General features: G+C 37.9%; 1 protein-coding gene across 1 annotated transcript in view; it reads right to left on the bottom strand.

The window, feature by feature from the left end:
* The window catches only part of LOC102697192 (leucine-rich repeat-containing protein 38), a 35,403-nt gene extending 8,371 nt beyond the window's left edge, over window positions 1-27,032 (bottom strand). Inside the window, exon 1 of the mRNA XM_006641928.3 lies at window positions 25,566-27,032. Within this exon, the coding sequence (XP_006641991.1) occupies window positions 25,566-26,193 (628 nt within the window). The 5' untranslated portion in view covers window positions 26,194-27,032. The remainder of the gene's footprint in view (window positions 1-25,565) is intronic.
* Between the last annotated feature and the right edge of the window lie 788 nt (window positions 27,033-27,820).

Here is a 27,820-nt window from a genome sequence, read left to right as displayed (position 1 = left end):
TTATAATGAAAAGCAAACATTGATCAACATCTCCTTTAAAGTGGACAAAATATTGTATTATATGAGGGAAAAAAAGAACACGTAAGCCACAGTAGGCGAATATCATGAATTTATAGAATAATTGGAAAGTTTTTGTATACAGCACAGCAGGAGGAGGTCAGAGGGAGGCAAGTAGTGCTTTTAGTAATGACATGTCACTCTATTGATTTTGAAATAGCTGCCCATGTCTGGCTTCTCCATTCCTTCTTGTTTCTGAACCTTTTATCGGATGAAACGCTACTATGTGAGTCTATGTGTGGTTTCAGATTTCACAACTGACTTTGAAAACTGTGACATATGATGAGAGCTTGGGTGAGGGATTTGGGAGTTCAGAGGATGCAGCAGCTTAAATAGCTGTTGTTCTGTACACTAACACAGGGCAATGCAGTTAGAGGGCAATAATTCAAGTTATAATTTAGTTGCACAACTTGACTTGCAAAAAATACATAAAAATGTTCCTTTACTGCTTCAGTGCATGAACACTTACTGTACAAGGATCGGTAGGAATAGCTGCTAAACAGCCTGGATTACAGATATCAATAATTCTATATAATTTACGCTCCCAGAAATGGTGGAGTGTCTCTGTTTCTCTGTTGTCAACATTGCGTATGTTTCCCATTTAGAAGAGACATTCGGCATGCAGCAGGTGGCCCAGCTGGACAAATTTAAGAACACGGAGCTGAGAGGATTAAGAAAAAAATTGTGGCAACAAAATGCAAAAACAGAGACTAAATATATTCAGCTAAACGTAGTTTGCTCTCTATATGAATCCTTTCAAAAGGTTCACAATACATTCCATACCTCCTTGCAATAAGATAATTATTTGGCCTGTATTGCTTCTTTCTTTTAGCTTTTAATGACTGTGCAATTTTGTTTTCCCTACTTCTATTCATACTTTATATATTTTTCAGACAGCAGGGTCAGTTTTGGCCTCAATTGGTTTTGATTTATGAAAAAAAAAAACTCTTCTCAGGCTTTCAGGATAATTTATAATACAAGACATACTCCTGTTCCTATAAGTAAAAATACACATGCCAAATCACAGATAATAGGATGTGGGGAGAGAAAGTAAATTTCAGAAATAATGATAAATGCTCTTATGTGTTTCTGCATTTAGACATGGTCTTATTTGTGGGGGTTGAATGCTACCACATGCAAAACAAGCTCATGGGCTTATGTGTGGGACTACTTCAATGTTGGTGCAGCTCTTTAGAACAGCTCTTCTGAACAGCAAAGAACAAGATGCATTTTCCTTATTAACAGCATCACAATTTTTTGCAAATGGTTTCTCAGTTTCATAAATGAGGTCAGAGTGTCTCAGTCTCTGATAAGCTTTTACAAAGAGAGCAGAGTGAGTCCTATTGCCCAGAAACAAAATTCCCAAAAGAACTATGGTGCTGCAGGGTTAAAAAGGAGATTTAAATAATCAGTAAGTGGAGACCTGGCAAATGTTATTTTGTACAAATTTAGAAAATAATTGATCAAATATTGTCAACTAGATCAGCTCAGCATGTGCAAAAAACAGACATCACTGTGGCTATCATGAGTCACCATTACAGTTCTCTGGGCTGGGTTAATCTGAAGACTGCGAGCCAGGGACATCTCAGACAGAGGGCATATTTAACTGGCTATTGCGTTGTCGAAGTGCATTTTTGGATTATTTTCTAGAAATTCTACACTTAATCTCTGTCACTGTCTAGGAAAGGGCGTCATCATTAATACCTGACTTTTAGGTCCGTGGATGTCACTAAACTCTCTCTTTTAGTGTTCCAGGAAGGAGGTCATTCTGTATGAATTCCACTGCACAACCACACCGTGAACAAACACATTCTCGACTTTCATTTTACCCACAGCGGATTTTGAAGTGACATACATTGGAAGGGTACAAGAAGTGTGTTCGAAATGTTGTGGTTAAATCATAGCCTGTTGGACAGCTGGTCTGGCCCAATGAAAACCTCCACCTAGGGACACTGCCAAAAGCTCAAGCACCTGTTCTTTCTCTGCAGTGTTAAGTTACTTGCAATAGGTATAGCTTAAAATCTCCTAGAAAGACTCTTCATGTTTTTGTGGATCGTTGCTTTAAAGATGAAATACCAGGCAAAACAGAACCTGACCCAGCAAAACAGACAACAAACATTGCTGCGTGACACTGAAAGGATGATAAGGAGCTGCCAAATGATTGCTGTGCAAGCGACAAATAAGCACGTTATCCTGAGACCAAGAAGGGTTGCCATTGTCTGCCAGGGGTTACCTCATACACCAGCTCAGATCTATCTTTATTTGCTGCCATAGTGAAGATTTATACTGGTGATTTATTGTTCTTTATACTGTTTGGGCATGTCAGACCACCTGTTAAACATTATCATTTAGAAGGTCAACTGGAAATCTAGTGTAACCTAATTAAACATGTCCACACTGTACTGTTTGAGAGTTCTGCAAACAATACCAGATTTCTATCCAGGTGGTGCATGTATATGTCATGTCGATATATTAAGCAGCTCAGAAAAAAAAAACAGCGCAATAACTTCCAGTTCTGCTGTCACGTCCCACACTCTCCCTCGCAAACACCATTCCATTCCTTTCACCCTCCACACTCTCCCTCGCAAACGCTGTTGCATTCCCAAACCCACTGTTTCACACTCCCATTCCTAATTGAACACGTCACATTCCCACATGCACCAGATTCCACAAATTCTCACTCCCGGACCAATTATCCAACCACATCCCTTTACCTTCAATATTTAAAGTTCCCTCACACACCAACCCTTGCTCACTACTGAGAAGCCTCCTGTAGTATTCTCTTGTGTGTGTTTCCTAAGCCTTTTTGACTCATCTCCTGGTACCAAATCTTTGCTTCTGCCTTTTGACCATGCCTTTTGGATTTTGTCTTTGGGTTGTCTTTTGGATTTCCCTTGTTACCGAACTCATTGCCTCCCATATCGACCAAGACCCTGGATTACGTATTTTGGATTGTCCCTATACTACTCCGCATTCTGCAGGATTCACGGTTCCTGCATAAGGATAAGGATCCTCCTATTCTACCAATTGGTTTCCTGACACCTGCTTCCAGCTATACCATAGAGCCGACAGTCTTCCCTGGCAGTCACATGCAGGACACAAGAAAAGAAAGTCAGAACGAAAGAGGGAGATACAACCCTTCTTGTTGTTTGTGTATTGTAGTAATTTATGGATTTTCAGGGTCTCATCCAGCTGTTTTTTTTAAGGATCTCAGGAAAAGCAGCTTCAAACACCAGCCGGGACAGTTTCATGGTTTCAAACATCCTAGTGTCACAACACCTAGTGTAAATCTTTTTCTCAGTCCTCTGTGTGTCTCTTCAGAATTTTTATGTGAGCTTGAGGGGTTTTGTGTCATTGCTGTATGTTAAAGAAATCCAGTGGGCTCAAGTCCTTTGACGGGCAGTGGAACACTGGATTCAAACTCTGTCTCAGGAGGGCTCCACAACAATCAGAGCCCTGACCTACCAGTCTGTTTGCTCACTCTGTGGGAAAACAGTGGGCTTGCAAGCTCCCTCCCTTGTGTCAAGCCAATTGATCATACTGTATCTCCCATAGTGGGATGGCTAGAGCAACAGCAGGACAAGCATTCTACAGACACACCGACTACAATTACAACCTCCTGGTAGAACATCAACACCAAACAATACCTCCTTATTTAAACATGTGGCTAAGTTTTACATATAAAGTACATTTCAAGAGCATATTAACAAAATTTAGTATGCAAACATGTGTGCCATACTTCCCAAATGAAAATGATTAGTTTAATGCTTTACATTCTATTCTTCAAGACATCTGTAAATTGATTAATAAAAGTACTATATGTGGACACTGGGTGCGTATAAATATGTGAATAAATACAAACAGATACGATTTATTGGGTAACAATAATTATTTCATCATCATAATATTTTATTGAAAGTGAGAAATTATATTTTACATAATGTTAATTCATTTATATCAATAAGAGTGAGAATACTGGCCCTACTGCACAGAGTAGAACTCTCTGCAGGAAAAATATAATTCACAACCTCAGACCTAAAGTATAGAAATTAAAATTTAGATGTTTCCACACAATATGTGAGATACACTTCATCCATTTAAAAAATAAGCTTGCAGATCCAGAATACTCTTCAGAAGAACCATGTTACAGGTGCTCCAACCCACTAAAAACACATTAAAATAGGTTCATCTAGAATAGGACTTTGCACATAATACAAAGAAACAGTTCAATATGGTCTCTGACACCAGAAAGATTTCAGTTTGAAGAGTAAACAATTAAGTCCACTTCTTGGGTGTCACCTCTTGGACTGCACATACGTATGATTTGCAACCCAACCCTGTTTTGAGCATTTGTGTCTGTGATTCACGGCTGTAGGCAGGCTGCATGGGCAGAAGTAAAGGGCTGGGGATGACGTTTTGGGGAAAATTATTCCAGGAGACCCTTCCATTCTGTCTCCCAGTGCAGAACTGCCCCGTCCATCTAAAAAATGACTGAGTGCACACTGCACATCTCTCAAGATTTTACAACAATAGCCCATAAATCAAGCCCTCAGGAACGACAGGTTTCACTGCACTATAAATTCCCCCAACAACAGCTTTTCAGTTGAGCATTCAATTTTGAGTAGGCTTTTTTGGAGTAGGTTTGGAATTCCAAACATCTAAGAGCATTGTCATCATCAGCATGTGGTACTTGAAGGCAGTCAGGTACTGTAGTTCTGTTGCTGGGCATGAGTCAACAGTGCTGAATATGATGTTTCCTTCCCGGCAAAGACGTTTGTTATCATCATGAAAACCCCATGGGTGGATATTCAAGGCATAGAGGGAATTTCCATACTGACAATTCTGGATTACCACTCAGAATTTCACAATAAGAAGCTTAACAATAATAAAAACAATTGCACGTGTACCAAAAACATTCATAGTTAAAAAAAAGTCTTCATTTATGTAATGCTTTTGAAACGCTGGGATTAATATCCAAACATTGTTTTATATTCCAAAAGCAAATAAAGGCAAATGGCGCTTTGGTCTTTTTTGTTCTATTAAAAAGGACCAAAATACCCAAAAGATACAGCACTTGCTTCCCTTTGTCCTGGGAATGGGGATAGATATTTTTAAAACAAGGCATGGGGACACTGATGATCTAAGCAATTATCTGCACTCGGTAAAAAGATTTTATAAAGCCAAGTAAAAACAAAGAAAACTCTTTCTGGATGTTGGAGTGTACTGTACTCAGACGGCTTTGAAAATGGTACCTTTTACATTATGATTAATGTGTTCTATTTATATTCATAAATACAGATACCCTTTACCTTCCTGGAGAAAAGATCCATCTTGGGACATGATTTTTTTTTTCAAAATGATTTTAGACCCTTTTCTTATATGCATGAATAACTATATATTTACACTTTTAATATTTCATGCATTCATTATAAATTGTAATCCTTCATCATCATAATTTTAAAAATTATAAATTAATATACAAATGTTAAAGTTTGGAATTGAATGGGGGAACAAAAGTCCTAAGGATGACTTGCTTTTTTCTGTCATGGTCCCAGATTTTGCAGTTTCTTGATCTAGAGCACCACCTTTTTTTCCATTGGTTTTATAAAGAAAAAACAGCACGGCGCACATCTAAAACTACAGCCATAAGAGAAAGCAACAAAGCACAAAATATGCCAATAATATATAAAGCAAGTAAAGAAAAAAACATATTAGAACCTGATTCTGCTATTTCCATTCACAAGGGAGGAGGTTACAGTTACTGTATTTGAACATATTCATATTAAATGGTTTTATTTTTAATAGCCTGTTTTTTTTTTTAACGCAAGTGCTCAAAGACATAAGTTTGAGCTAGAACTTTCTCTTTAGAGGAAAAAAATGCCCAGTTTCTGAGAGTAAGTACAAACAGTAAGGAGCAATAGTCCAATGAATCTGATGACAGTAAATAACTAATTCTGTGTTCATACTACTGTTATTTCCTGCCAATTGATCATACTCTATGTAGGATCTAACTTGAGAGAAACAAGATGCTTGAGCCTGCTAGGGTTTTCTCCTCATATTAAAATTGTCCTTGAGAACCACCTCAGCAACAAAGCTGAGGGAAGGGTATCACTCTGTCTGGCACAGACAATGAGAAATGGCTTCCCCTGTCCTTTGCTTTCATTAGAGACACCAGTCTGCCCACAGACCTCGTGTCTGCTCAGATTGCTGCCTACAGACTCAAGGATGCACTCAATGAGGTGTAAAATTATGACTTTTTTCTCGTTTGAGAATCCCTTCGGCTCTTTTTCACAAGGCCTGACTATAATTTATCACGTACAAGGAATATAAGAACATGATAATGGTTACAAATGACAGGGCTCTATTTGTCCTGTCTTTCCATTTTGGTTATTTGCTAATTGATCTGAGGATCTCATCCAGCTGTCTCTTGAAAGCAGCCAAAGTATCAGCAACATGGCTGAGTTGCTTGTTCCAAACGTACACATCAATATGTGTACAGTATAAAAAGTCTCTATTTTGAATGCATTTACTCTTAGTTTGCACTTGTGTCTTCTAATTTGTGTTTCACTGTTGGTCCTAAAATAACCATGTTAATGCCACACATGGTCCACATAACAAGAAAACCAGATGTCTTAATTACAATTAATGGGAATTGGTTTTCTGCAAATAGCTTTTGGATGAACTAAATGGAAATCAATACACAAACCCAACACAAAATGTCCCAATAAACAGCATCATCAATTTTGCAGCCCTCCAACAGCCAAGCAGCATAGGAATGAGTCATGTTCATTTCAACCTTAAATCACTAAAATGCCTTTTGCCTACACCTTATCTGCAATCTGAACCTCGCTAACAACTTAACTAAACAATACCATCAGGAAATTCTTCATTATAAAATACATGGGACATAAGAGAAAACAAGACGGAAATGTAATTTGAATTCAAGACATTCTCAGTTTCAAGCATAACCCATCTTGAACAGAATGCACAGTAGATAACGCTATGGGATGTGATAAATTCTAGTACTACAGCTAGGATGATATTAAGCTGTGTAGGGATATTCAAAGAATGGTGGATGGGGGATTAAAGCTCAATTAAAATAAATTGCATACCAAAAATACTAAAATATATGAGAGATAATACTTACTATTACTCTCTGTTTAAGGGATATCATTATGTATTCAGCACAGTGAATAAAAAATCAAGGAAATAACAAAGATGGCACTGGTGATGACTGAAAAGTTTTCTCGATTAAATGGAATGACACAATACCTATTCATCTTCCCCTGCTACAGATGACAATATTTAAAGTGAATTATGGGAGTAAGGTCCTGTAAGTAGGATCCATCTTCTTCTCAAATATAATTGATGCACTCATACTGTAACTAAATGTCCCAAACTTTGGTATTTTCTGTGTAAAAGTTAAACCATGTGCTGGGAGAAAAGATCGTAGATGTCTTCTTTCTGGGCTGTTGCTGAGCTTTTCACACACTCATGTTTCAGGAACTGCAGCTGTCAATCCAATCCTAAGAGAGAAATCTACAATCTAAAACTGAACTTTTGATTTGAAAATAAAAAATCTTGGATTTTTTCCAAGAGAGAACAGACCCAGATTAGAGACTATCCCTACAATTACAGATTAGAATGATTAACAAGGTATTTGCAGAGGTTTCACAGAGCACTGGCTACATAAACCAGTTGTATTATATCATTTCAGTGTAAGGTTTGGACCTTGAACTTCTGCAGTATTGCTAACCTTCTACTTGAAAAAAAATCTGATCCTTCCCTTTAACAGGGAAGACTACAAAGGAACCTGATCCATGTTTTCAAATCCTCAAAAGGAATGAATTGAGCCAGTGGATGTCCATAGAACCAACAGTGAAACACAAACCAGAAGGCATAACAGTCACTATTTAAAAGAGCCTCATCTTACTTCTTGCCTCTTGCTTATTCCCAAATTCCACTAACCATTTAGTTTATTTTGCATTAAAGGGACTTTTAGTTTTGTTTTGTTTTAGTTTTGACCACTGTTTTACTTCACAGACAGTTGTGAAAGTAGTCAGAGAATGTACACTGGCTTACAGTACCTCACCACACCCCATACTGTATAAAAACATCTTACTCTTAACTTTTGCAGTCTAATACATAACCTTACCTTTTATGCATCTCAGCTCATGTGTGTCATCTCAGTCTCTTTCACTCTCTCACTCGTTGGTTTCAGTTTTGAACCTTCCCATAAGTATACACATAACTCATGCTGTACTGTACATCATTTCATTTAATGATTTCATTTTATTTGCCTGAATCGAAATATTCTTATAATAAAAAATTCTTTAAAGCTGATTTTAAAATGGATGCAAGGATACATTGAAAAAGAAATCATCCTTAAATACCAAAAGAAAATATAAGTATATTTTGTTAAACTTACTATATTACTATATACTATATAACTTGCTATATTAATTTATATTTATTTTACAAGGTGTCATTTGGATGAAAAACAACATTAAAATGGACAAGGAAATCACAGGGCTGTGTTATCAGTAACACCTCAGAAAGTCATGTCAGAAATGTCCCACAGGAGTCAATTGGAACATTAGAAAACAGCTGATGTCTTCATTCACTCAGTATCATGAACTCCAAACAGAGGACAGACTGGGCTCAGGGATTAGTGCAGCATCACTATCTAATACTTGAAAAATGAGGTAATTAACTAACATATCACCCAGCAAAATCACCTTCTGTACATTAGCCAAGGGAGTGAGTAATTAACAGACTGAAAATTACATGAACTGCACTAACACAAACGTCGGACCACCTACTGCTGGTGAGGCTTAACTTTATGACGTATTCTCCAACTTTAGAAGGCTTGGCTGATGTCAGTAACACTTGCTCCTATTGTAACACTGAGACATTGCAACTTCAGAACATTCTGAAGCTCCAAGTTTCTTTGCCACATTTTTAGTAACCAAAAGGCGAAACACTTGAATGTTAAGGAGTAATTTACAACATGCTGTTCCCTGCTGCGCTCATGTCATAGATTTCTAAATGTGGCCAACCTGGTTATTTGCTGTTTAACTACACAGGCAAATAAATTACTTCCAAAGGGCTTTTCAAATTTACTGAAAAGCATGCTGGAGCAGTGTAATTAGAGTTGCACTTCTGCCCATTTAAATGTTCCAGTGCTATATTGCCCATGGAATTTCCTCTCCTTCAGTTTCAATAAGAAGTGATTGAGGTAAAAGAAACTATTTAGCAAGACCTTTAGCTGTCATGTTAGAAAAAAACAACAAAGAATGATGCAAAATATGTAGCAACACCAAGAAATGATATAATAGAAAAACATTGATAATTAAAAGCTGAGAAGTTTATAAAGCTTAGAAGGTGATGAACGCTTTAAACAAAATTTAATGGGAGTTTATCTCCTGCACTGTTCTACCACCTGCTCACAGGCACAGTGTTAAGGGCTTTCATGCCTTCAGATAAAGAAATGATTGATTTTAAAATAAGGCAGTGGTATTCACATACTGTGAATTGAGCTGTATTTGAGCACCACTCTGTAGAATTCATTGCATACAGTACACTGCACTGAAAGAAAGTCTCCTTTTTACTGTGAAGAATATGTAAAAAAATAATATAAAGGCAAGAAAACGACTAACATATTTTTGAGCTTTGTTCTCTCATTCAAGCAATGTACAGTACTGCCATCCTTATAGCTATAGTCCAATGAGTTGTGCTGTCACATCAGTCACCCAAGAGACAGTGCTTTATAATCAGTTACTACTAAGATGTTCAGATCTTAAGTGAACACAGCAGAAAGTAAACTAAACTGTTTGCCGCAAGCAACAAAGCAGAAACATGGCATACGCAGCCTAAAAAAATGGATTTTAGTATTGCTAGTAAATCTACCCCAATTTATCTAAGTTAAATCATCACTGTTATCACACCCTAAGAGAATTTTGTGTCAGAATGTGGCTCATCTTTAAGCACAGTGGTCTCCGAAATATAACTTGCATCCACCCGTCTATCCAAAGCCCAACACTTGTCTATGTGCTATTTCCAGGGAGTGCCTACTGTATGCTGCATATGAATATATATATATATCTCAAGATATACACTTGTTTAAACTTCTGCACAACACACAACAATGTAGATATTAAAATACATGAACAGGATGAAGAATTGCTAAGCTGAACAATAAAAATACAATTATAAATTCTAATTCTAAAACTCTCTCTTACTGTAGTATTCCAGCTTTCTTTATAGTGACCCAACCTGTAGTTATAGATATATAAAACATGCAAAAGTTACTCAGTTTCTCTGCCTTTGTTTGGTATGAGCCTAATGCAAGGTCCCCTATGACTGGTCGCTGCTTGTGTTATTACATGTATACCAGTTTAAAAATGTTTTGAAAATAAGCGGAAATGAAATGGGACCATAGTAGATAGCTGTTGCACCAAAAATGGAATAAATAGTCTGGTACGACACTTGGGCACTAATTCTGCTTTGATTTGACATCTGTGGGTTTAGAAGTCACTGAATGCCTGCTAGGGTGACCAACTTGAAAATAATCTATACAGCATTAAATATCGCTTCCATCTACCAGGGTGGGCAAGTAATACAATTACAGTAAAATGACTTATCTTATGCATAATTGTTAAAGTTATTTAATTTTCTGAATTAGAAATAAATAATTATCATTACATATATTTGACAGAGAATCATATGAGCTTGTACTGTAGACCTTAAAATGATCCACACTGCATAACATATGTGCAGATAATGATTTTCAATTATAGAAAGCTGATGTAATAATTGTTTGATTTTTTGTTAAAATCCTGTGGTGTGGAAAATTAAATGTTTGACAACTATACTACAGTGATTTCATATTACATTTATTTTGCAGTTAATAATACAGAACGTTTCAATTCTTAATAATGTCATAATGACTTGGCAAAATGTAATTGAAACAATTCATTGCTAATTTCTGCAGTGTTCAAGTGATAACCATTAACTGCATTTATCATTGTCCCCAGTGGGGGTGGGATACATCTGTATGAGGTCCAGACTTTATCATGTTTCAAAAGCATTATAATCATAAAAACAACCAACTGTAATCGGTGAAAAGCAGATGCTAGTCACAGTAGGTTCCTTCTGGACGGAGCCCTGCTCATTACTGGCATTAATCATCTGACCTCTCTTAGGTCCTGAAGCTGCCCAGGTTTAATGCAAAGGCTTCTTAATAAGAATGCTGGAAAATATACCCTGAAAACTAATCAGATGAAGGGACAAAGGATATGACTATGGGAGAAAGCCACTGTCATGACACCTCCAGTGTAGTTACAGCAGAGATATGTTATACCAAGGGAACAGACTCTTGACAGATTAGAGTTAGGATTACAGGTTGAGATGGATGGGCTGTCAGCCTGTAACATCCTCCCTGGAGATTGATTGATATATTGGTTTCCCACCTGGATCATGAAAACCCGTGTCTTCATTAGTTACTGGACAGCAGTTAAGCCATGGGAATAGTACTATCCTAGTTAAATTCAGCACTTACTGCTGTTAGCTAAGGGTTTTCTAGCAGCTAATTAGACAGGAGCACAGCTACCTATTTCTCTTTGTGAAGTAAATTGCGCAGAGACAAAATTCTCATTAGAAACACCATCTTTATACTAGTTCAGCAAGTTATATTGACCTTTCTTTTCTTGTATATAGCCTGTGATGAGTTGAATTGCAGTAAAACCAGAAAAACTGTCTAGTTTCCCAATTCCTGCTTTAAAGCAATGCTCTTTTCATACTGTTAGTAGTAACAGACCCTTGTTCTCTGAAGACCCACCTGCTCATATTATAACCAAAGGTTATAGTAAGGCATTTCACCCTTATTACTAAAGGCCATTCACTTTTCAGAATTATAATAACATGCAAAATCCAAGTTTTTTAGTTTCTGGGAATGTAAGGAGGCCTACAAAACTAAATTATGCTCTTTCAAAGCTGGGGCTGAGCATCACTCCTCCACTTTGTCCTCTACAAGCCATTTCCCTGTCTTTTAGCCCCAAACACCCCACACAGTGGTTTAATGACAGCTTCTGGTTCATTGCCTACATGTATCATCAAAGTAATGGCAGAGTCCATTTTGTATTCTGTGTGTAAAACATGTGTCTTTTCAATCTTTGTTTAATTCTTTTCATTAAAATGACATTGTAACACTGCCAAGAGTCATGTTCAGTAAACATTTTGCAATACACCTTAACTAGGTGCCCATAACCAAGGAAATAAGTCAACGAAGGGGACAAAAAATAAATATCAATTAGATTTACGATGGAACAAAATCCAGTCAATGCAGAAGAATTGTTCAATTTGACAGGGCTAGGGACAAAAAGAGCCCCTTCTCTCTCCATGAATGATTGTGCTGTAGGTGTCAGGGTCTGCTGTTACTCCACCACACTGACTGCCAACAGATCCTGTGCACAAATGACAAGCACCAGTGTGACACTGAGGGCTCGGATGACTCATTCTGACCAGGGGGGCTTTTCCACAAGCCAGAAATGCACTGACCTCAGACTTCACTCTCCTCTCCTGCTCTGGTATTCCAGTCACATGGACAACCGTATGGCGTGCCTGCCAATGAGCTCAGCTGGCCTCCCAGGCTTCCAGAGCAAGCTATGTTGAGTGGTCAATGATGAAACAGTTAAAAATGCCGCACCTTGGGGCATGCTGAAGTAGCACATGTTTGAAAAATGCAATTTTTGTGCTTTTTTTTTAAAAAGAGCCAACCACAGCTGTAACCTTGTTGCCAGAATGCAGAATGCACTGCCAAGGATAATTTTAAAAAGGACCGTATACTGAATACAAAGTACTTCTTAATGACTCTTCCTGACATTGTAAGGAGTAGTCACCATGATAACATAAAATATATGTTTTTTTTCAAGGCACAGAATACACCAGTAAAACAAAGCAACCCTCACATGCAACATAATAAACCAATTCATCTTTCCCTTAAATACAGCATCCTTTTACAAGCCTTAAGGAGAATAAAAACCCTTTGTCATTTAGGGCATTCATTTCAGTAGAAGTTGATATTTTGAGTCAGGGTTATGTGGATTGATGTAGAGTACACAAGAAGAGATTTGAAAGCCATTAAATTCTTTGTAGCTGTGTCTGTGAAATGAAGCTGGTTTTGCTGAGTAAAATACTTGAAGGGTACATACAGTATCTGCACTTTGAGTCGATATTTTTAATTTACCTATTGCCTGTATAATGAGCTTTCAAATTCAAAAGGCTTTACAAATGATATTTGTAATTCATTAGTTTTATTCTAGTACATAGTTATCAACAATATTGAGCTTAGAAATGAAAAATGTTTTTGCAATAGTCAACCTTCTGGTAGAATTAGGAAGAAAGCTTGTGTAGTTTATTATGTGGAATGTTCAAAATGAAGGAGACTTCAGAGATGTCAAGTATACACATTTACCATTTTTGTGGTGCTATATGTGAATCTGTATCTCATTTCTTTGCAACTTACTTGACATGAGCTAACTACTTCAGCACAAAAAGAGCTTTTGACAAAACTTATCAAAATTATCAAAGCTTACAGGAAGGTGCAGAGGGAAAGCAATTCATTCCACACTTTGTTTTCTACTCTGTAAAGTGAGTCTGCACTCTGTCCCATACTGATAAACATCTCCCACTCAGTCACTCTTTGTTGGCATTAAGACCTCTTTTCAGAACTACTTGTTGCCAGAATTCCCATACAGCCAGTTGACTAGTGACTAGTTAAATCTGAATGGATACATAACAGGATGTGGAACAAATAAGCTGTAAAACAAATATAAAGGAGATGTGTTTCTCCACTGTGTCCACACTTGTGATGGTTTACTCTGAAGCAGGGTCGATTTTGCACTTTCCCTGTGGTTTTGCCTTTCACTGTTCTCTAGTATACTGGAAAAGATGTTTCTAAGGATTGTTTAATAGAGAGCACCATGGTTTATTCTTGGCTCAGCACAATAACGTTGTGCTCACCATGATAAACTTTCAAAAACTGTACTAGCTTTTCTTGCCTATCAAATGCTATAGTACTGCATAACGTTAACATACATTGTCACACAGAGATAGGCCTAAAATTTACACACAGTGCCATGGAGGGCTTGGCTACAGTGTACAAGACCTACAGGTTTTATTACTGCAGCACAGTGGTCCTGAATGGTCAGCCATGTCTTGTCACTCTGATCCCATTCAGTGTTGTGTTAAATTATGAATGGCGTTTGTTCATCCTTAACCCAAGAGTACTTGAGACAGTGATGTATCACATTTACACCAGTTATCCTTTTGAATCATTTAGGCTGGTGATTTGCAGCGGACAGAAAACCCTTTGGCAAAAGTGGTCCAAGGCTTTAGACCAAGCTTATAATCTGCCGTTAATGATGAAAAACAACTTATTCTGGGCCAAAGGTTTTATCACGTCTTCAAATTCCCTAACATCTTAACATTGCTGTATATTGAATTTCTTAAGTACATTTTTTCTGTTTGCTCTGTTCATTATTTCTCAATTTGTTTGAAAGTATCTGAATTCAAACAGCTGATTATTGATCAAAATTATGTGATACATCTACGGCTAAACTTGTGTGAGGTATTTATAAATGTAAAGTATTATTTGTCTTATTCAGACAACTGTGTCATGAAACCTGCACCATGGAGCACAGAAAATTAGTGTGTATACCCATGGACAATAATGACACTGTACAAAGGACACTGCATTGGTCCAGCCAGACCACCATTGGGTTCATGATGGAAGGATATAACATATACTGTAAATAAAGGGGGTCTGTCATGGTCTGTGGAAAGGTTATTGACTGTGGAAGGGTGTAACCCATTAACAAATGTGTACCAATGTCTTTGCTCCCCAGTTGTCATGATTCAGCAGTCTGAACAGGGCAAGGAGCTTCATAGACACCCTGTGCTTGTACAAATAATGCTTGCAGCTCTTCCTGCCCTTGCTGGCATCAGATCATGGTAGCTTGTTGGCTTCAAACACACACAGCACAGACAGTAGATAAATCGGCCACACCAAAACACCAGGTCTGGTGGCATGAAATTCAACACAACACCAGTAACTGGTGCACTCTGCACCTGACAGTATTCAATCACAGTCTCTAGCAGTTGCAGAGGCACACGGTGCCACTGTACAGGCAGCAGAGAATTCCACTGTCATTAAAGATGAAAAGCAACTTACAGTATTATAGACCAAAGGTCCAGGTTCTCCTCTGCACCAGAGTTTGACACTGTCTAGGATGACATAATTCCTGAAACTGGCTCAGTGTGTAAACCCTATTATAGTACATATACTAACTGAGAGGCACTAAAGTCACAGTAAAGGCTATTCTTTCCAATACTCATTTACAGAATATTCATTGACTTTCAGTATATTTTAAATCACTATAGCATAAGAACGTGTATAGTGCTTGTTCACAGTAAGACAGTATACTATTTTGTGTGATGTTCAGTACAGTTTGTGCACAGAACATCGCCACCCCCTCAGTTACTATGGGGCGTGCCATTGCTATGGATCCTCATTTTTATTTATCCGCACACTTTCAGTGTGAGGTCATTGCAAAGCAGCCTTCTGGCCGAGCTGATATTTACTCTGCACCAGTTCTGGACATTTCATGGTGCCTGGCTCTTACAATACCTGTTGTGAACTCTGCAGCCCCCTAAAAATATGCAGATAAAATAATATGGAGACAATAACAATGTGAGCCTAAGCCCACAAGAAAACCAGCATGTAAGAAAGAAAGCAGACAGAAGAAAAGGCTTAACACATGCCCACACAGATACAACGCCTGGATTTAATAAACTTGCATTAAGAAGAGAGGTTGCCCATGGACACAAAGAAATGAATAATTTTGCAGACAATGTGGTCATGATTTAAACAATTAAAGCAGCTTGTGAAGAATGTGATTTTAGTGTATCTGGATCGGCCTAGGAACACGGACTAGAAAAAAGAAAAGAAGTGGAATATATACATAAATACAATATTTCTGGTGCTTCGACCTTTCAGTCCCAAGAGAAGACTTGATTTTAAAATCCAGGTCCATGTTGGCATTTCACAATCAATTCCATTAAACACAGAAATAAATGTGTTTACTCATATTTTCCATAGTGGTGGGAATTGGCTTGCTTTTCTTGGTTGCAAGCAGAAGGTGTTAAACGTGAACTTTAATGGACAAGACGTTTTTTACAGTAAGTTATTTTTATCAAAACTGAAAAACTAATAGATGGTCAAATCACAACACAGATTCCAAACATCTGCCACTTCCATCGCCGCAATGCGCTTGCCAAGGACCAAAAACACTCGTCATCTTTAACCTTGCCACATTTTAATCCAACATAGTACACGCAATGCGATGCGCCAAGCAGATTATCAACCCCCCCCCCTCCCATTCTCAGATCTGTCCATCTGTTCTGCGTGTGCATCACAGCAACCTGTTTCTGAGGGGCCTGGGATTGACACTGACTGCAGTCAGGTGAGTCAGTGAGTGAGTAGTGAGTGATGCTCAGGATGAGCTTTAGGCTTTTCTGAAGAGTACTCATCATTAGTCCAGGTGACTGAACTTATTCTTTTATCCAATGATCAGGTTGAGCAACAACTCAATTGCCTCACTGACCTACATACGGTGTTCATGTCTGAGGCTGGGGGGAAAAAAATGAAGGCCTCTGATTACTAAAGCCACAAAAATAACACAAAAAAACATGGCCAGGCATACAGACAGAGCCTTTGCAGTATCTACAATCAGAGACCTGCCGTCGTAAAGCAAATTTAGTACACTAGATTTATTGAACAGCACAGGGTCAGTATTCCTTGGGGCACTTTGCTGTTGTTTAGCTCTAATTTTTCATTAAAGGAGAACTAGATAAAATTGAAGCATACTATATATAGGCTTTATTGGTAAAAACTGTGAGCAAGAGTTTCAGCTGATTTAAACTGAACTGCAGCTTTTGTGGATAAATAACTTGAATTTCTGTAAACCTACCAGTACATGAACAGTTATACTGCCAGCTTTTTCTGACCAGGAGATATCTACAATTCATCTATCTTTCTATGTGCATAACTCTACTGTGGAATAATATCTTGTTTTCATCAATTAAATAAAGAAAGAAATACCCAGAGACCTTAACTTTGGTTCGCTGTGGCAATCTGTTCTCAATAATCCAGCTCCTCAATAATTCAGGTTGAAAAAGGGCTCATTACAAGGGAAGACCAACTCCAATGAATTATTTACAGGAGTTTAGTATTCTGCCATTTTCTCTGCCCTTCAGTGTTCATACAAAAAATGTCCCAGTGAGGCAGGAATCAGACAAGAAATTGTAATGATGCCTGAAAGGTTTCTTGCCTTTCACATACTGTAATGTATCTTACTGAAAACTTTGCCATCAGACCTAACTGATATACAGGATATCAGCCACCACACAATAGTGTTTAATTCTTTTGTTCCTTCCCTTTTATTGCAAACACTTATGCTGTCTTATTTTAAAGTACAAGGAAAACTGCATTTACAAAGTTTGATCTAAATACTGGAACATGTCAAAGACACTTATAGGAAAGGAAGAGTACATACAATATAAACTGACTTTGAACAGTGTTTCTATTAAAGAAGAAAATGTTAAAATGTGCTTTTGTGCAGCGATAGAGCAGAAATGTTTTATTGTCCTTGTGAAGAATGAAAAGTGCTGAGAGGTGCTTTAAGTTTAATTAAATTGTGTAGTGTACACTATGTACAGTATCTACAGCAACACTGCCCCATATGCTTTTTGTGAGCAAAAACACTGAAGGTTTTTAAAATATTTTCTGGCAAACATAATGCACAGTGGTTTCTTCAAATTTGCCAGGATTTTATTAATAGGTAATGCACATGAAAGATCGCATTAAATGACTATTATGAATAAGATATCTCTAGTATTCTACAATTAACCCAAATATTAGGAGACTCAAATATTACAGTTTCAATATGAAACTTTTGTAGATATTGTTCTTCAGAATAACACCACAGGAATTTTGAACACCATGTTTACAGGATTCAGGATATGCAGTATTTTGAATTCCGCTGGATTTGTACTTGCAAGTAAGTGTGGGGAATGCATCATGCCTCAAAGAGACAAAAACCTTTCAAGCAACATAACCCACATTAAGTCCAGGGAGTAGGTGTTGAGAAGAGTCTTTTTTTTTATTTTCCACCAAACCACCTGCATTCAAAGTAAAGAATGACAGGAGTCTCAGAAACCAAAGATGTGTGTGTTTTACCTTTGTGTTTCAGACAATTGGCCTTAGAAACTTTCTTAGACTTTGTACTCCTAGTTTCCCTGTATTTCTATCCCTGGCACATTTCTCCCCGGTCATTAAGCAGAAGTGTACCTTCACTGTAATTTCAAATTCTACATGATATCCCTTCCTAAAAAGCTGCAGTATAAAATACCATAGACAGCCCCTCTCTCTTTCTTGGACTCATTCTGCTTCCCTCCTCTACACTATCTCAACCTGTGCAGCTCTCCCTTAGGTATCTTTGCTCTGAATAAGGAGGTTGTAATTTTCTTGTCCTACAACCAGGTGGTTGACTATAAAATAAAGCAGATTAAGCAAAAAGCAAATGACTGTATGTCTTACTTCTCTAGAAACATTCCTGAACACATGATCTTAAATATGTTATGTTAGCACCTGTGACTTTATAACTCAACACTTTGAGTTGTATACTACATGAAAGCGTCATGAAATCCATCTACAAATAACAGGTTTTGCCACTTTGGAAACATATGGGAATACATTTCTTAAAGGAGGCTTTTTGCTAATGCATTACCAAAGAAAAAACTCAATACAGTACAAATCACTATATATAGCTACATAGTTTACCTTGGCAATTTAATGATTAGCTATTAATTTGACTTTATACCAATCAAATACAAGTTTATTGCATGCAATGTTTTAGCCCCGTGTTATTCTTAGTTAATCTTCATCTCCTTTTCTGTGTTACAACAACCTACTCAGTTTCTAACACAACAGAGATAAGTTTTAAGGCTGCATTTTGTGTAACTTGACAGGATTATTACTGAGATTGTTAGCTACTCTGGCATAATTGTGAAGTGGGGAAGCGTATTAGGGTTGGCACACAAGAAATAGTGCACTGCTAATGTCCTTCCCTTTCCATCTAAGAAATATTTTTAGGAGTTATTTTGCCTTGATAATTAAAAAGGAACAGATTTAAAAATGCATTAAATGAAAAAGAAAGTCAACATCACTGAAAAAAATGTTTCCTTTTTAGAATTCAGAAGTTAAAATAGTATATATATTGTATATAGCCCTTTACTGCAAGCATATTTAGCTTCCAAAAAAGTATAGTGGTTAAACTACTAATTGAAAAACATTATCATATATTTTATGGGTATATTAAATATATATGTATGTTTTCTCACGTGAGTGTCAACATTAAACTGTAAGAAAGAGAGTTTAACAATTAAAATGGCCAGCTTGGTGAGAAATGAAAGAAATGAAAAACAAGCTTCCCACTTGGGCAAAATGTAAACAGAATTGATTTTCTAAATCACTACAATACAAAAAATAATTCTAAATCTAATGTCGTGTTGCTTATCTGATTCAGATTCTTATTTTTACATCCCGCAAAGCTGCTGCTAGTACAGATGCATATTTCAGGAGGTAGGCCGGAGCCGAGATGAACTCCTAGGGAATGCAATTCCCTTCACACTTTTTGCTGTGAGTCCAATTTAGCACTCTTGCTGCTCTGCTTCAATTTTCTGTTAATAAAACTACAATTCTGCTGTGCCTTATTATTTTTAGAATGCCGTTTCACTTTCCTCATAAAAAAAAACAGGGAACCATTTGACAAAAAGGAAACAAACTATTTGATACATCACGCAAAATCCAGTTTTGCACATTTTTAAAAACTGTTTATCCTTGTCGTCTGTTGTTATTGCAAAGCATGCTTCTGTGTTCAGCCTGGCATAGAGGAAACTGCACTGAACTCTACAGTCCAGTTATGTGCCTTCTTTTATAGGAAGTGTGGAACAGCTGTGATTCCTGAATGTTTACTTCAGGCATAATGGCACATTTACTCCATACTACCATGGGTTACAGATAAGAAGACTTTCACTGCACAGCAATCTGATACATTTCACAGTGTAACAAGCTGTAATCCAGAGTTGAGTGTTAACAAGCTTTTATGATGTATTTATATATGCAGATGCATGACATAATTCTTATGATTATTGAACCAATGATTTGGGTTATAATATAAATTCTAAATAATCTATATTTTCTTAAATAAAACTGTTTCTGCAATTACCCAGTTTCCGCAAGAGATGCTGCACATACAACTGCCAAACAGTTATTATTGTTTACCCTATATGATTTGCTAGTTTTCACATAGAGATGGAAGGTTAAGAATTCCATATATTTTACTAAATACTGTACGTGGTGCTTTTACAACATATTTATGGAGCATTGCTCTTGTGTGACTTTAAACAGAAGACAAATAATGGTTCTCAATTGGGGTTTAATATTAAGAGCCTGGAATACTGTATGTACTCCCATTCAAGGAAACAGCTGCCTAACGTCTAATCTGGGAACTGAGGTTTCACTGCTGTACACGTGTTTTTATCAGTGCTGCTGTAAACCAGGACTATACAATAGCAGATGCTCACATTTCCAAAGAGCGGCCCAGATGAGGTACCAATCAGAACTGAAGAGCAGCCATCTTAAAATGGGAAAACAGAATCCACATCTACGTCAAAATGGAACATAACAGACAGAGTACTAGATTGGCCCGAATGAGGATGGTGAAATGGGAAGGTACTTCAGTCTGAAAAAAGGTTATGGACATTTGAGACGTGCTATAAAATGTAAGCCTTTCCAGAGTACAATTCCCGAGTCACCAACCTCTGAAAAAAGCAAAGCAAAATCACACATAAACTCCAACATATTTACAGGAGCTCCAGTAAATATTTGCACACACTGATGTGCATACAACAGTGTTCAACTCAATGGGAAATGAGGAAATAAAATTCCATTCACGCATTGCAGTAGAAGTGCTCAAAGAAATGCAAAAATAAAAACATGCCTTAATATACAGCAGGAATGAACAACTGCAGTCCTCAACGGTCATAATCCTGGTCAGTTTATTAATATTTTTAAACAAGCATCTACTTAAGACCTGAAAACCCATTGGGAATGTGGATTCTTATTCATTAGTGGAATTGGGTCTGCTATGGACGGGCATCCTGTCCAGAGTGTATCATCCTTGTGCCCGTTTCTTGCCATGATAAGCCCTGGCTCCCCCATGACCCTGAATTGGATAAAGCAGTTAGAAAATTGGTGGATTGATGGATCATAAAGATCAGAGCTGCAGTGGAAAACAGATGGTTGTGTGGCTCGTATGGACTGCAGCTGCTCCTCCCTTTATCACAGAAGACAGTATAAGATCGATTGTTTCTATTTGGTACTGTATATTAGAAATGACACAGGCCCATGTTTAACTGACCCATGTTTTCAAATATTTGCATGTTTTTTAAAACAGATTCCAGATCTACACAAACACATTATCTATATGTTAAAAATTAATGATTTGAAGATGTTGCAGTTTTAAAATTCATATCTCATTTGCCTGAAGATTATTCCAGATGAGAAATGAAGCACTTATCCAAATTGGCCCTCTGAGGGGACCAGTATCAGAGCTCTCTGTGGACTCAGGCAAGCCAGGTTCAAATTTTTTTTCAAGTCACAACATATTAGCAATAACCAGAACTCTTCTTTTTAACAGGTAATCCTAAAAGTAAATTTTCCCAAAAAATAGTTGATACTTCCCAATAAAAAATATTTTGGGTTGTGTTACAGTGTTAAAAAAATTACAAGCAGGTCTTGACAAGTTCAATGATAAATCTTTGTGTACATTGAAAGTAGCAGCATACAAATTCATATTTTTTTACAAATCTTACTGTAGAAATAACAGTCTCACAATAACTTATAACTTATTTACCAGAGGTAAAAAAATAGTAGCTTTGAAGAAAAATATGGAACTGAATGTACAACTAGAAACTAGATGTTTCTGTAGCCTAATGTGGGCAGACAATCAATCACTCCAATACGAATAATGTCACGTGCGGACACAGGGAGACCTTGTGCATACTTTGGGTTGTGGCAGCTGACTATGTACAAATTCTGAGGCCAGTTTATTTTGTCTGAAAAGTTTGCTTTAACCTCTGTTCATAGAACAAAATAGCAGTTTTTTCTGCTAAGCATAATTTTCCTCCTTGCCTTTATTACAAACTGCAGTGACATGATTAATTTGTTTGCATATACGTTGTGTATATATTATAAATATTAGGCTGCATGCTAGACAACATACTGTAGTTGTTCAGATCAATGAATCCGCACATCTGCGATATTTCTGTTAAGTTACTTAACTTGAGCGATCCATGCATTGAATAATTTAATTCAGTTTTTAAAAAGTAAAGATACACAGCTTACGTCTGCTTAATCTGCCTTCTCCCTCTTTGTTTTAATCATAAAGTTTTTGGTATATGCAAAGCTACATTTTCTCTCAAATTTGGAATGACCCTGGCTCAGTGACAGTGACAGCTGTGAATATTTTTATTTATTTATGCGTTTGTAATTTTGACATTTTTGTCCTGCTCTGAGCGTTTAGAAAAATGTGGGCAGATGTCGGAGCGAACTGTGTTAACCTCGGCAATCATCAAGCCGGATGCCAGCTAGGGAGAACAGTAATTGTATCTCATTAGTTTATCCTGAACTTTGCACAATAAATTGTCATTGCTATATACGGATGTCAGGATTCCCTCTAAATGAGATGTTACAGCTGCGTTGCACCTATTATAAAAGACAAACCGAAGACAAAGATACAGTTGCAAGAATTGCTAATCACATAAGCCAAAAAGAGGTTGATTATAGTACTGTACGTACTTTACTCACATACAGATGGCTACATGAATGAAGATTTCTTAATTATTTCTTAATTTTCTGTAGTTGAACAAACACAGTGCCTTACAATTGTTGTAACCTACAAAGAAAAATATATTTTCATAAGCCTGGACTATTATTTTGAAAAAGTACTTTGTGCCAGAATGTAGAAAACTTAAAGCACCATGACAGGACAATATACATTTTAAAGTGGTAATACTATAGAACACACTATATTAATTATGTAAGAATATTTCATATTGCTTTTTTGGAGCTTTCAGAAAAAGTTGATACATAGAAACAACAACAATGGTTAAAGCAATCTTCTAAATCTAATAATACCAAAACGTACAGTCTCAACAGTAGATGGTTACTTACAGTATAGCATGGGCGATCCCAGATAGACGTTTTTCCTTACAAAATGTCAAGGCCTTTATTCCGAGAACAGATATTACTGCAGTTGTTTCCAAAAGCTACCATCCTTGACCTGCGATTGCTTTTAGATAGTTATACAAGACAGATAATAGTTCAGCATTACGAAATATAATTGAAAATCATTCCATCCATTACTGGAAAGCTGCTTATTCCTGGTAAGAGTCACAGAAAACTATTTCCTATCCTGGAGACATACAGTAGGATACAAGGCAGGACTACAGCTTGGCTGGGATTTCACTCCATGTCAGGGTACCTACACACAATTTAGAGACCATTAGAGACAATTTAAAGAACAGTTTAGGGACACCAGTTAATCTAGCTAGCATATCTTTGGAGGGTGAGAAGGAAATCGGACCACTTTGAGACAGCCCACATGAATACATGCAGAAAATGGGAACTCCACATAAATTGGGACCCCATGACCCAGAGAAAGTGAGACAGTAGTGCTAATCACCATGCAATGCCATGCCATCTACCACTGTGTCATCCTTCTGTATTATTATTCAGGAAAGTTTAACAATATCTCAAGAAAATACTTGTTTCAGTAGTGTACCGTATAATTAAACCATGTCAATCACAGTCCTAACTGATTAAGAATAATGACAATGTTGCTTAAAAATAAACCCCACATGTTCCTGAGTACATTATTAGAGCAGCAAGATACTGAATGTCATGGCTAATACATCACTGAAAAAGGTTTATTACCTGATCTAAGAATGCAATTCCATGTTTAGTCTTTGTTTTCACAAGTCTAACAAATCTAGAACTACAGTAAACATACTTGGTGTAATAATTACAGAGGTTTGTGAAAATGGTTGATCCTGGGCTGTCCATAACAGCTTTTTTCTGTTACCTCTGTCATATCTGAGACAAGAAGAAGGTATGTTGTAATTTTATTCCCTACCTTTAAGTTGCAAGGACATGATCACACATAGGTATGCAGGAATTTGTTTATATTACATATATATACCTTGTTTTCTGAGGATAAATATTCTGCATTCTTTAATAAGTAAGCATATGTTGTTTGTGGTAAATTAAAAGCAAATGTAGTATTTTAATTTTACAAGTTATTATTCATTGAAAATAGAATTTGCTTTTTTCCAAGCTAGAAGTGTTTCATTTAAGACACTTACTACATACTTTAGAAGATGCTTGACGCATACTAATATTGTAAAATGTTGCATAATGTGCCATAAAAACAAAACTTCGCAGGTTCAGTACAGAGCGGCTTACAGTGTAATGAAAGCTAAATGAGCTAAGGCCCTTTATTTGTACCCTGTAATTCATTTATGTTTGCAGAATTATAAGGAAGCGTAATGGTAACTCGTAGTCCTTGAATTTTGCCTTTGTTCTTCACCCCTTCATGAAAAAATACAATCCTCTCTGTGTTGTTTTGAATAGCTATGCATTTTAAAAATGTCTCTGAACACGGTGCTATGATGCAAGCTGAAACTAATGCTGAAACCTAACTGATCCAGGGAAACAATAGCTAGTCTGGGTAGAATCTTTTGACGTGTTCATTTTTTACTGATGCTAATAACAACATCATGCACTACATCTGACTTGTAGAAAAGGAATCCGATTAGCTTGGTAAATTATCATGGCAATGAAAGAGAAAAAGATAAAAAAGAGACTGCAACGTGTCTGACACAGCACACAGACATGAAACACTTGGCACATTCCAGAACAGAATGCTTAGCATCACTATGGTCAGGGATACTCTGAATGAATCCTCAATTCTGTGGTGCAATTGATCTCAAAGACTTCTACAGTGTGCTTAATGAACCCTTTCCAATGTGAAGAATAATTTTGCTTTCCATTTTTTCGGGCATCTTTAGCTGGAAGAGATAAGCGATGACAGCTGGAGCTCTGTCTGTGACTCGTTTCGAAAGCTTTTCCTTTGTCCAGGGAAAAAAAAAAAATAAACAGAAATGGCAAGGCCGTTCAGAGTCTGAATTCTCTGTATAACATTGAGCTGACTGAAAACAGGCATAACCCAAAATATTTTTCAACATAAAAGGGAGGGACATGAGGTTAGAATTTTGAGTGCAAAAACACATTCAGTACATGCTTGATCAAAGAGGAACTTGCTTACCAGTTGGAAGCTTGTCCGAGTTGTCCCTCAGCCATGCAAACAGGTTGGAAAAGTTACAGTTGCACACCCAAGGGTTGCCTTCCAGCCTTACTACCCTCAGAGAGGGCAGCTGGCTCAGGGCCGCCACCTGCAGGCCGGACAGGGCATTGCGCTCCAATTCCAGCTCACGCAGAGAAGTGAGTCCAAGAAAGGCGTTCTCGTTGACCGTAGTCAGGTAGGGGTTGTTGCCCAGGCGGAGTTTGATCAGGCTGCGGGACTCCCCAAACGTCCCAGCAGCGATCTCGGTCAAGTTGTTGCAGCCAAGGTCCAGAAACACCAGTCTGGAGGAAGTGCTGAGAGTTCCAGGTTCGATGCATGACAGGGAGTTGTTCCGCAGGTCCAGGTAGACCAGATCGCTGTAGAGCACTAGAAAATCTGAGGGGATCTTGGGAATCCAGTTGTCTGACAGTAGGAGCCTCCGGACGTCCAGGGGGATGGAAACCGGCAGGCGGGTGAGACCCTGTCCACTGCAGTCGACTGTGTGAGGGTCCGGGCAGAGACAGCTAGCTGGGCAGTTTTGCCCCCAAGTCAGTAAGGCAGAGGAGAGCAAGACGATGAGAGGCTGAAGCCAGCGGCAACATGGCAACATTGTCAAGGGGGTCAAGGGGAAAGGGAATTTGGGTGGGGGGGTCGGGAAAGGGGGGGATGTGGGAAAGGGAAGGGGGGTGGGGGGGAGGGAGATCAGGAAAGGGGGGGAAGAGCGAGAGGATAAAGGAAGGAATCAATGCCCAGGCAGAGGCATCCTTTCCCCGGTATTACAAACTAAAAGAGCTCGGGCATCGAGCAGCGAGAGACTGAGTGCCGTTTCCAAGAGATCATGTAGCAGCAGCCTGGATCGAATAGCAGCCTGCTGGCTTTGAAGGAGTAAGGGGAGGAGAGATAGCGAGAGAGAGCTGGGTGAGCAAGAGGGAGGGGAGATTAGCAGACAGAGGTAAATAGAAACCAGCGAACCAGAGACTGGGAAAGGCCAGGAGCAGAGAGGAGAGGGGAGGGGTGAGGAGGTGAGTGGTGTGTGTGGGGGGGAGTTATTAGGATGGAGAGTCTGTTTGCGGTTTTAACCTGGAGTCTATCTTGAAGGATTAATTAGGGAGGACGCCTGGATCTTTGACACAAAAGGATACCCCAGGAGGCTCCGACGTTGAAAGGCGAGCTCAGTGAAAGAGCTGAAGGCTGCCATCTACCACTCGTCTGCTCCCTGGCTCCAAACTCTGAGGCTTGCTGGCTCGCTGGCAACTGCAAATGAAATCTGAGGCGCTCGTCGGCTGGTGTCATGAGGCTTGCAAAAACCTAGAACCAAAAAAAAAAGTAACGACATTGGTTAAGGTGCTGGGCAGCATTGTATTATTTCTTCCCTCTCTGTGATACGCAGACAAAGCCGGGCTGCAAAAACACCGTCAAGCTCTGTTGCCATGGTGAACAGCACTAAACATCGACAATGGAAGAGACTAGATGCAGTTCATATTGCTGTAAATATCACAGAGTGGCAGTCGATTGGATACACATATCTGATAACTAAGCAATTTGTTTTCTGTCTCCTGAGTTCTTCAAAGGCCTGAATGTGCAATTTTAGTGTTGAATGTTTTCCCCAGAACATGATAGTTTCATGTGATGTCACTTCTGAATAAGAATGTTATCAGTGTTTATCCAGTGCAGTTATCCTCTGTTACTTTCATTCACTAGTTGTGCCTTCTTAGGAGAATGATCTACCTTGCCTTTTTGAAAAATTGCATCTCTTTGATAAGGCCATTTTCACACTTAGATTCTTTTGTTGTCAACAACAGAAAAACATTTTACTACCTCAACAGCTTAAGGAATTAATGCATCAATTCTTGAACACCCTCAGTTTTTTAGTAGATTTTTTTTAGCACAAAGTAATGCTTAACAGCTATTACCACTTACCTGACAATACAGTTATGAATTTTAAATAGCCACATTACAAGTCTAGTTCTAATTGCTGCTAAAAATACCTTCTTAAAGTTTAAATACAGAAAAGGCTAATGATGCAAAGCAAAAAATAATTTGCATACGCGCTTCATTAATAGCTCGGAAATGTTTTCTTAATGTGGCACAACTAAGAGACTAGATTATCAGATGCCCAAGAAATATAAAAGCAAATCAAATCACGAAGTACCCTGAACTGATGTGTAGCACCAACACCATTCATGAGAGAATGGAATCACATTTTAATTTGATTTTATGTTAGAACAAATGCACAC

This window comes from Lepisosteus oculatus, chromosome 25 (genome assembly GCF_040954835.1).
Source record: "Lepisosteus oculatus isolate fLepOcu1 chromosome 25, fLepOcu1.hap2, whole genome shotgun sequence".
Taxonomy (NCBI): domain Eukaryota; kingdom Metazoa; phylum Chordata; class Actinopteri; order Semionotiformes; family Lepisosteidae; genus Lepisosteus; species Lepisosteus oculatus.
The sequence above is the reverse complement of the archived record's forward strand: the minus strand, read 5'-3'. Positions and strand labels throughout refer to the sequence as shown.